The sequence below is a fragment of the Cuculus canorus genome, chromosome 2 (genome assembly GCF_017976375.1).
Source record: "Cuculus canorus isolate bCucCan1 chromosome 2, bCucCan1.pri, whole genome shotgun sequence".
NCBI lineage: Eukaryota > Metazoa > Chordata > Aves > Cuculiformes > Cuculidae > Cuculus > Cuculus canorus.
The window spans coordinates 19,685,392-19,696,347 of NC_071402.1; the positions used below are offsets into that span (position 1 = coordinate 19,685,392).

At 35.5% G+C, this 10,956-nt stretch overlaps 1 protein-coding gene across 3 annotated transcripts in view; it reads left to right on the forward strand.

Moving 5' to 3' along the window:
* NUDCD1 (NudC domain containing 1) overlaps positions 1-7,911 on the forward strand; it is a 41,355-nt gene extending 33,444 nt beyond the window's left edge. For all 3 annotated transcript variants that reach the window (XM_054059257.1, XM_054059259.1, XM_054059258.1), the window contains 3 exons: positions 762-887; positions 2,073-2,232; positions 4,860-7,911. In XM_054059257.1, coding sequence (XP_053915232.1) covers positions 762-887; positions 2,073-2,232; positions 4,860-5,152 — 579 coding nt within the window. In that variant the 3' untranslated portion in view covers positions 5,153-7,911. The remainder of the gene's footprint in view (positions 1-761; positions 888-2,072; positions 2,233-4,859) is intronic.
* Positions 7,912-10,956: the final 3,045 nt, after the last annotated feature.

A 10,956-nucleotide genomic window follows, 5' to 3' on the forward strand; every position in this document is an offset into this window, starting at 1 on the left:
AGCATGGAAGTGTATATTTTTGCCTTCTGTTTAGTAAAGGTCCCTTTCTGTTACCAGGAAGTTAGTTCTCTCTGTATATTACAAAAGTAATGTAGCTTGGTTGTTTTAAGAATGATCCAAGGAAGATGTCACTAGCTGAAGTAAGCTGTTTCTTTATGCAGTAGTGTTATGTCTTGCTTTTGAATTAGTAGTAAAAGTAGTGGATTTTCCTTTCTTTGACTTGTAGCATGTCAAAAAACACATCTGCTTTTTTCTTGTTTTGAGAGCATTGAAAAATATGCGTAACAGCATTAATTTTAAATAATTATTAGCGAAGCTAAAAGGGGGCATGTACTTAGAGCTACTTAGAAAACTAATTAATCGACTTTATAGCAGCATTTCCAATGGCAATTGGAAAAAAACTTACACTAATGTAAGTTCATTAAACCTGCATAGGTTTTCAGGATTGTATACTTTTGCTACTTACAGAAGGGAATTTATTGTTCATGTTTTAGTGTGTTATGTATCTTTCCTTAAACTGAAATCAATTTTGTTGTACCTGCCCTTTGTGCTGTCCTCCACGGCAGAAATGATGCTGTTTATTTTGGGTAAGCATATAGCTTGATCTTAAGCCTGTAAGGATATTCAAATGATTCTTCCTGTTCTATTGAACTTCCTTGTTATGAAATAGGATATTTATGTATGTGTGTGTGTGTGTGTGTATACACACACATATTCATTAGCTCGTATTTTCAGTGTAGTTCATTGTCTTTTTATTTCAGAATCCAAACCCTGAGAAGGAAAAACCACCTTGTAATGCACAAGAATTGGAAGAATGTGATGCTTTTCTTGAAGATAGCGCTAGTTTGTGCAGATTTGATGGAGATACCTTGAAAGTCACTCATGTAGTAAGTGCTGCAAATTATAACAAATATTTTTAAATACTGGTTGTGATGTCAAGTTGGATTGTATTATCAGAACAAAAATCTCTGCAAAGTCTTGAAACCACATAAATTTCTTTCATAATGTAAAATCACAGTAGCAACAGAAATTATCAACCAATATGTGTTCTTCATGGTCATTTTAATGTAAAAACAAGGCTTGCACAATGTCAAGGCTTGTGGCAACTGTTAGAGAACAATTAGTCAACAAATGTCAGTGTCTGAAATGCTCATTGAGGACTAAAATATTGTACTATGTCTTAGGGTGTAATCCTGCATTTTGCTGTTGCAGACATAAGTTCTGAATATAAAAAAATACTTCAGATGTATTTGTTCATCTGGTAACATGAACAATGTAGATCAGCTGTTGAGAATAAACAGGAATTCTGGAGAATTCCTTACTTGATAGACCTTAAGGGAACAGATTATTCTTTCCTCTTTGAGCATTTGCTACTCATAGTGCTACAATAAAAGTATTGCTATTGACTTCCTTTGGAAGGCTTTACATAGAAGATATGTTCTGGTTTATTGTTTATTCTTGGTGTTGTTAATTCAGATAGCAGGGTATGCCTGTCTTGTCTGTCTTGTATATTTGATCATTCCTGGTGAATAGAAGTGGTTATTGAATGTTTTTGGTTGTCTAGACGCATTTGATGAAGAGTGTACTAATCTGGAATTAGTAATTGTTTGATTGTGAGTAAAGAAATTGTTGACATTCCTAATTTTAGTATTCTAACTAATCTTTCTTCCAGTCCTTACTAACTTCAACTGCAAAGAGGCAATATTCTATTCCCTCTTGGCACTGCAGAAAACCAGATGTGATTCTCCTTAAGTAATGTTTTCTGAATGTCAGAATTTGTAGATTAGGATCTTCTATACTAGAAAACCATTTCTACACAAAACACATTTGGTTTGCTTGTCTACTGGACATAATGTTTCACTAAATACTATCCCAAGAAACTTAATTGCATCTACTTGAAACATATTAACTAACTGTGTCTGTTAATCAGTGGGATGCAGCATAATGTATTGAAACATTTTGTCAGCTACCAAAAATCAAGCTGTTGATGGTGTAACTTTGACAGTACCTGTGACAGAATCTGCTATTTATGCTTTGGATCAATATTTTGTATTTCATTGTTTTGTTTTCAGATTAATCTTGGAAGCAACCAGTATCTTTTCTCAGTTGTTGTGGATCCCAGAGAAATGCCATGCTTCTGCCTGAGGCATGATGTTGATGCCCTTCTCTGGCAGCCTCACTGTGATCAACCAGAGAACATGTGGGAGCACATTGCAACTTTTAATGCTTTAGGTAGGAAATTAACTTCTGTGTCACACTCATCTGTCTGAGACTTTTCTATCCCAATACTCCTAAACTGTTTTTTTAATGAGTTTTTTCAATTTATTTAGTTTTGTAACATGAATGAATTTTTAATAGCCTAAATAATTTTAACTTAAGATCAAATTAAGATATAAGCATCTTTACAAATCATCTAACGGAAGAGAATAATTTCACAATTTGTTCTGTGTTTACTCATTTCAAATCTCATGCTGGGAAAAAAAGCAGATGATAAGGATTAAGATGTTTTTTCAAATTACTGTTAGTTTCAAGTTTCTATGCTGACTTTGTGGTACTGTTTTAAGAATTTTTTTTGTTGTTTTGAAAATAACAATGAGGAAATTAAGGTGTCTGTGTGCTTTCTGTACGTAAGGTCATAAAAAACATGGTTCCACTACTTCTTTCTCCTTATTGTACTATCATTTTACAGTATTATATTGAAGTCTACATCTTATACCAATCTAGTTCATCTTTTATGTGCCAGTGGTGATGTAAATCATCAGCTTGTTTATCTATAACCAAATTTAGAAATATTTTGCAAGAGCTAGTAGTAAAAATTAGTATTTTTTAGATTAAAAGGCTGATTTTCCAAAACCTACAGTATTCGTGTAAGCAATGGTCTTTCCTTCTTCCTCTGCTTGAATGTTTGGAATTAGTTTTTGTCAAGCTATATACAAAGGCGAAAATTGAAAAATAAATATTTTTCAGTTCAAGTCTTGGAATGAAACCTAAGGAAGCACCAAAGGGAAAAAGAAAGAACCAAGTTTTTCGTTATATATATACACCTATCCTCACAACTTTGTTAGAAGAAAGCAATTGGTTTTGAACTGACCTTTGGCTGCTAATTTCTAATGATTTGCTGCTGGTTGAAGGAGCAGTTGCATGATCTTGCCCGTTCTTACCACAATTTACTGAAGAAGCATGTTTATTTCACTGATTGCTCATTAGTCTTGCTGTAGAAATCCCCTGCTCCTAACAGGGTTGTATCTGTAGACCAGAAAAATAAGAGGACAGTGACATTTTCTAGATTTGTGTTTAAAAAAGAATAGGGCCTACAATTTTCTTTTTGTGAAATCACATTTAAATACAAGCTGCTTGGCTCAAACACTTCTTTTACATGCAAGCCTATAGTTAAATCCTGCTTTTATTTTTAGTGCCAGTGTTTAAAGATGTAGATGAAAGTTATACTTGTAAAGTTTTTCTGGCTGTCCTGATATTTCCCAGTACAGCAGTCATATTGATAGATACACACATTTTTACTAATTGTTTTGTGGTGAAAACTGACAAGTTTGATTTGAACAGAGATCAAGTTTTGAGGACAGAAGCAAGCATTTGTAAATTTAAAAGTCTTAGGGCTAACATTTCAAAAATCCCCAAACAACCAAAACACTCTCAAGTTATGAAAATGCCTTGTTGTAGTGTGACTGTACGGCTGCGTGTTAGCCCTGGTGGACCCCACGGCTGCTTGCTCCCTTCCCATTCCCCATCCCCACTCCCAGTGGGACAGGGGTGAGAACAGGAAGAGCAAAAGCAAGAAAGCTCATGGGTAGAGCTCTTGGTCAGTTTGGGTCTTCTGTCCTGGTTGTGTCCCCTGTCAACTTCTTGTGCATCCCCAGCTTACTAGGGGGCAGGCAGAGTTGGAAAAAAAGAAGGCCATGATATTGTGCAAGCACTGCTGAGCAATAGGCAGAACAATGTGTGTTATCAATACTGGTTTAGTCACAAATTCAAAACACAGCACCTTATGGTCTGCTGTGAAGAAAATTGCCCCCATCTCAACCAGCCCCAGTGCACGTACTTTGACCTCAATCCTATGATAATAGGGAAAAAGAGAGAGCCAAAAAAAAAGGTAAACTCTAGCATGCTTGCTCTTCTTCAAGGTGCTCTTTTCCAGTTATAACCATTGTCAGGCATTGTTCAATGGAAATAAAGCAAATAACTTGTCAGAAACGCTTAAGATCATTTTGCAGAGATTGTGTCTCAAGTCTCTTTACAAAAGTGTGAAAGGAAATCAATCCGAAATAGGGTTTTTGTACTAATAGAGTTCTGTAAAGGAAGAGGTGAATCTTTCTCAGTGAATATTAACAAAGATTATGGAGTGTTGAAACTAACTGATTTTTTTCAGTCAGTTCTAAAGAGAAGGCAAGTTTTAAGTGTCTGTTCAAGATTAAGTAGACTCAGAAATCTTAAGTTGTAAATGTAACTGCAGGCTAGGGAATGAGAGGACAGATGAGGCTTGTTCTTCTTAGACAACTAATACTGGGCCAAAATGTGTGTCCGTGTCTTGTGATCCTGCTGAGAGAGTAGAAGACTTTGTGTGGTGGAGAGTGGGATAGGTGTGAGAACAGTATCTAGCTATACATAATGCATGCATCCAAAACATTGGTTAGGAATACGTACGGAACAGTTGTATATTGTTTTTAAATTGATAATGCATATCTCCAGGAACTATCAGCTTATTTAACAACAGTGTATCTCTCTCTTTCTTTTTTGTTACTAGTTGCATATTATATTTAAGCTAAAGTTGATTTTATCTTAGTTAGAGTGCTGTTGAAACCAATATATTACTTCTCCCTTCTGCTTCTTTTTGGGCTATGCAGGTTATGTCCAAGCATCAAAGCAAGACAAGAAGTTCATGGCTTGTGCTCCTGATTACTCCTATGCTGCTCTTTGTGAGTGCTTGCGACGAGTTTTCATCTATCGTCAGCCGGCTCCTCTGTCCACGGTTCTCTACAACAGGAAGGAAGGAAGACAAGTAGGACAGGTTGCTAAGCAGCTAGTAGCAACCCTAGAGTCCAATGATCCTATCTTAGGCTTTCAGGCTACAAGTGAGAGATTATTTGTTCTCACAACAAAAACCTTGTTTTTAATAAAGGTGAACTCTGGAAATTAATTATTTGGTATATTCTGCTGTTGCTTGTTGTACCAGTTTATTTAAGAAATGGCTGGGTGAATGATCTGAGAAGTTCGGTACATTTTGCTGAAGTTTAGAAAGATATTTTACAGGGGGATCAAAATTTTTCAGTAGAATTTGTCTGTAAGATAGACAGTTTTTTCAACTTTGCTATTACTGAAGTAAGCTTTTCCAGAGCAATGGGAAAATATCTTCTGCGCTTACAGCTTTCTCAAATTGATTGTCAGAGGCTGCTGTTACATAGTGAATAGATTTATGAAATATTTTTTCTAAACCAATGTTTGCCATACTTCTGAGTCTTGGGAGCTGACTTCTGGTTTTAAATGCCAATGTTTACTTACGAAAGAAGTAGTCAAATAAAGAAAATAAAGCCTGGAGTTACAAACATATAATATGCAAAGTAAAAAAGTGTGTATCATAAAGAAAAAAAAAAATCCCAAATTCATATGCTGTTGGCCAAAAAATGATTTTAATATTTTGATATTCAGTAGTATTTGAGTGACATGTGAATGGAATGAATGGTGTATTATGTCTCTTATGCAGGTAATTAATTCAAGTGGAGCAATTTCATTGTAGATGCAGATTTTAGATTATTGATTTGGGCCTTATGCTTGCAGTGAAGTTTGTTCATATTTTAAGAGACATTAGAATAGCTTTTAGTAGGCTTTTCTTGAAGCAAATTAAGGGTGAATTAGTCAAGGTCAAGTTATACTCTCACAGTTGTGTCATTTTCACTTGATGTTTTACTTCATCTCAAGTGACTGATTTACCATTAGAAAGTGGCTAACAGAAAAAGCGCCTGTATTGTAACCTGAGATGGGAAATTCAGAAGTGCTGCTTCAGTCTCAGATATCACTGTAAATATTATGTTATCAGTTAACCATTCTGTCTGTAATGCACAAGTCCAAACGTGATACATACCATGTAAGAGTACACAGAGCATGGGGATGCTTCTGTTTACAAACTGATTAATTTTATGGAAAAATTGTTTCTGAAGATTGTTTTTTCTTATTTTAAATTGACATTGTCAATACAGTTAAACCAAAAAAAGGATCGGTTGTAACAGTTCCACTTTGGGTTGATTGGTTTATTTTTTTTCATAGGTTCTTACAACTCCATAGCAGAGTGCCTAAAAAGTGTGTTGTGTACTGGCAGGAAACCTGCTATAATCTGTGGTATCAAACTACTGAGACAGACACAAACACAACGAGTGGCCTAATAGTTTGCATCTCTTTTAATATTATTTCAGACCTCTGTAATTATCTGTTGAGAGGAAATAAGTGTTCCCTTTTTATGGACAGTTTCCTAGTTGTAATTGTTTTGACTTTCTTGTAAATTCTCCAGACATGTATTGGTGAAATGATTAAATAATATACTGAGAAGAGCAAAACAAGCAGTTGTGGCTTGCAAAAACCCCTATACATTCAGTAGCTTTTCAAGGAACCTGATTTTCCTCCTCCTTACAGCAGTATTATATTGCATATCCAATATTGAAAAGTTTTTCCTTGCCTTTACCTGGGTAAGTTAAAACAGACTTTATTTGCAAACCTTCCTTTTTCATTCTGTGTTTTTAAAACTGTCTTGAAAATATTTTGGTTCTTTTTTAAAAGGCTCAGTGAATGTATTGCTGTTTTGTGGCTGTTTTACATGTAAATTTTCGTTGTTGGGTAATAATGTCAAACAAGATGGTAGAATTCATGCAGAAGTCCTTTAGAAATGACTTTATGTAGTTGATTACAGCATAAAGGAAGTGCTTTCAGATTTATGTGAATATTGAATAGTGATATGAATATTACTTAGTAACCTGAGACTTGATCACTGGGAACACATAGTTAAGAACATGTTGTGATGTTTGGGGAATGGAGGAATAAAGAGAGAGTTAAGCATTCATAGGCAACATGCTTTTGTCCCCTCAAGTCTCTTGTAGGAAGCTTCTGTATAGATGAGAATTTCAGCTTTTCTTTGTCAAATTCTCCTTGCTGTGAGTTAGATATCTGGAAACAAGTTTCTTCTGTCTCCTGCAGCAGAGGAAGCAAAGTCAAGAAAAATGGTTACTTCTTCAGGGCTGTATTGTAAAATGTAATGACTAAAACTCAAGTTCTACCCAAATATTTTCTACCCAAATGTTTCAAGGGAGTTCTTGCTTGCACCTGGGAACAACTGAGCAGGGGGAAGAAATTCATCCTTTGTTCCATGTTACTCATCTATTTGCAGTCATGATGACAAAGGATTTGTCAGACAGTCTCTCTTACTTTGCTTTCTATGAGAGTTAAGGACATTATATTATTTAAAAGATTTGTTGCCTTGAGGAACTTTTCATGCTGTTGCACAGCAAGCTACTATAATTAAATGGCTGCAAGCCACAGGCAGGCACTTATAATCAGCATTTGTGTTTCTGTGTTCACTTAATTTTAAGGCTTATTTGTTTAGCATATTTCAGTGTAGGCCTATACAAAGTACTGTATGTGGATATTTGAAGGAGATGGTTTTCTGAGAACTGTACATCAATTTTTGTAGGATTTTATTTCTTGAAATCTTGCATTTGAAGACACAGTACTTTCTGAGAGGTCCCAATCACAATCTGTTTACAGGATTTCTGAGAAAATATTTCTCTAGTATGGACTTGGATTATTTATTTCTTATATTCTTCTTCATTTTTTTTCTTAGCTGCATATTTGGAATGTATCATGTATTCTTCTACAAGTTTAAATGAATGGAAAAATGTTAAATTTATTAATAAAAAGTTTTAAAAATTATTTTAAGGAGTTCTGTTCTTTTCAAATATGCGTCCTTCCTCTGCTGCTGAAACAAATTGGAAAAATAGAAACAAATTCCTTAAAATAGGACTTGTTAAGGAGTTTCTGTTAAGATGAAGTTCCAGTGGGTGTCTGCACTGCAAGGTCCATGTCTGTTGCCAAGGCATGCACTATTGCACAGGAAGGATTTTGTCTGTATGTATGACCTGTGTCAAAAAGTGATTCTTCAGTAGTGAAACAGCAGATCTTGTGAGAGTAACAGATAAGGTTGAAGCTTATATTTTATTTGTTTGCTATGCATTCTTTCATTGCTAGACATTATTACCACTATAAGTTTTGAATTTCCTTGCCTTCTGTCAATTTATGTTTTCTATTCTTATTCTGCAGATTAGATGAACTTGAAGCCTGCAGTCGATCACACATTAGCATGTAATAACAATTTTTACTTGAATTATCCTCTCTGATTCTGTCACATAAAGTACTTTAGATAGGTTCGGGGTTTTTTGAGTTAAACTGTCTGTCATAATATCCCAAACTTACATGCTTGCTTATGAATTAAATTGCTATAAACACATTGGCAGTTGTCAACTTTGGATTCTCCTTTCAAGAGTTTCCTCATTCTGTGGGAGAGTAAAATGTGCACAGTCACCTCTCTGATAACTGAATCAGTGGTCCAAATTTTTTCATGCATTATTGCACCTTCTTGCTGTGTAGGGCAGATACACATAACTAAATTGAAGTAAGAACTTGTTCCTCTTGTCCCAAAAGGAATGTGATCTTGTATACCAAAATATGAGCTGCTTCAGATACTGACAACTGCACTTAGATGAGCAGGATTTCTTTTGCAAATTTGGTTTAGAATTTTGTGGAGTCAGTCCCACGTGCCATTGATAAGAGCTTTCTGGAAATCTGGTGAGATTTGTTCACCCTCTTTCCCATGCAAGTCATCTGCATTAGTGCTATGCATAAAGCTCAGCAAGGCTGAAAGAAAAATTAGCTGCAGTTTTTGAAGTAGAAAAACCAAGTATCAACCAAGTATTTTGGTCAGTTTCAAAATCAAGGTTTAGTACTGTTTTGCTTGGGGAAGTGTCTACTGGCGTAATTTTTTTTTCCCCCACTTTAAAAAGGTTAAACTACTTCTGGAAAAATGACTTTTAACAAAGATGTTTACTATGATGAGGTGGCTGGGCATCAATTAAAATCTGATTATTCTGATTATGTAATTAACAATATCAGATGTAGACCTGGAAAATATTTATCATAGTCTTTACTGATCTAGGCAAAATATCCCTTATAAACCATTCCAGTGTGTTTTTGCAATAAAATTAATTTGGCACCTACAGGGAATTGTCAAGGACAAGACAAGAAGCTCAAATTTAACAAATGGATCATCTGAGTGTCAGTTCCATTGTGCTATGGTGAATATACATTATCCACTATCTTTTGTTAATGCATTACTTGCATTCTGGATGTGCAAAAGTTGTGTGTGTGTGTATGTATATTTTATATTTTCAGCTACACCTGTATATGGACACACGTGTATTTATACTGCTCTGAAATATTGGGGAAGATGCAGTGTGTTCTGGGGAGGATTGTCTTTTTTTAACTTTATTGACAGCAAAGCGTGGATTCTCCGTTAACCTGAAGCTTTTCCAGGAATGCGCTGGCTGACCATCAGGCTCTGTTAAGAAGCCAGCAGTACCATATGCTAAAACATGGATTTACACTTGGGGATAAGTTCTTGAATGTTATAAAGTCTTGATTATTAATTCAAAGACTCCTTTTAATGTGCATTCTATTTTTGCTTTTCCTTTTCCGCTGGTTTTGTGACAAGTATTCCTGTGCATATGGTCCCACATTAAAATGTAACCACCTCCAAGTCTGATGTAAATGTGTTGTGGTGTCATAAAGGTTTTATTTGAAAACATCAGTTATGAATCTGAGCAGATGCCTCAAGTTGGAAAGATGATGCAGGAGTAATAAGCATTTATTTTTCTTGAAACAAGGAGGGTTTACTGGCAAAAGAAATAAGATGCACTGAAAACTAATTCAATTTGTCACTGAAATTGCCACTGATTGGCCTTTAATGACTTTTTCCTTTCAAAGCTCTTCATTCTCCCTGTTCCATGTGCTCCCTCTGATAAATATGGAGTACCTAGTGGTAGTTTAAAATCGAATGATTTACAGGAATTTCCTGAATAACTGAATTAGACTTGCACATGCAGTATCTAAAATATGGACATGAGGTCCAAGATGGATACATCTAGTTGTAAAGTGACCAGGACCACTGGCTCTTGATTTGATCAGGGGCCAACGACCACCTAAACAGAAAAAAACCCCTGATGCTGTGAATACATTTTCTTGAGTTGCAATGTAATTCTGAAAAAGAGTCAAAACATGGGAACGTGCAGAACAGGCTTGCTTTGGCAAGTTAAAATATATATAGGTTACCTTTTAACGTCTCCTAGAAATATAAGCAATACTCCGTTCAGAGCAGTTGGATCAATCAGAAAGAGAATGTGTGTGCTCAAGACTTCCTCTGTTCCCATTTTATTTGCATTTGAAAACGGTGAGACATCGGTAAAACTGCCCAGATGCTGGTGTGATTAACATTACTCCTTTTGTGCCTTTTCTTGCCTGATATAACTCCAGTTGCTCATTGCTGTCTGAAAAATTCAGAAGTCTAATGGCTAACAAGATATTTAAATTAAGTCTTGGCTGCTGTTAGCAGTGCAGTTCTGAACCTCTTCAGATCCAATGTGACATCTGTGATAAAATCTACCTTTTGCTTGAAAGCAAAACCCCTAGAACTCAGGCTGCTTTATTGTTGTTTCACTCTTTTTCTGGGAAGTACATCAGAAACCTTTTTCTCTCCGTTCTTAGAAATCTTTGCTTTGTGCTTTGAAAAACATGCAGTAGCCTCGAAGTTTGAACCTGATGTGTCAATGCCATGGGGACATCAATGTATCTGTCACTGACTCAGTCCATTTCAGACAAAAATTGGCCTGCAAGATGCTTGAACCGCTG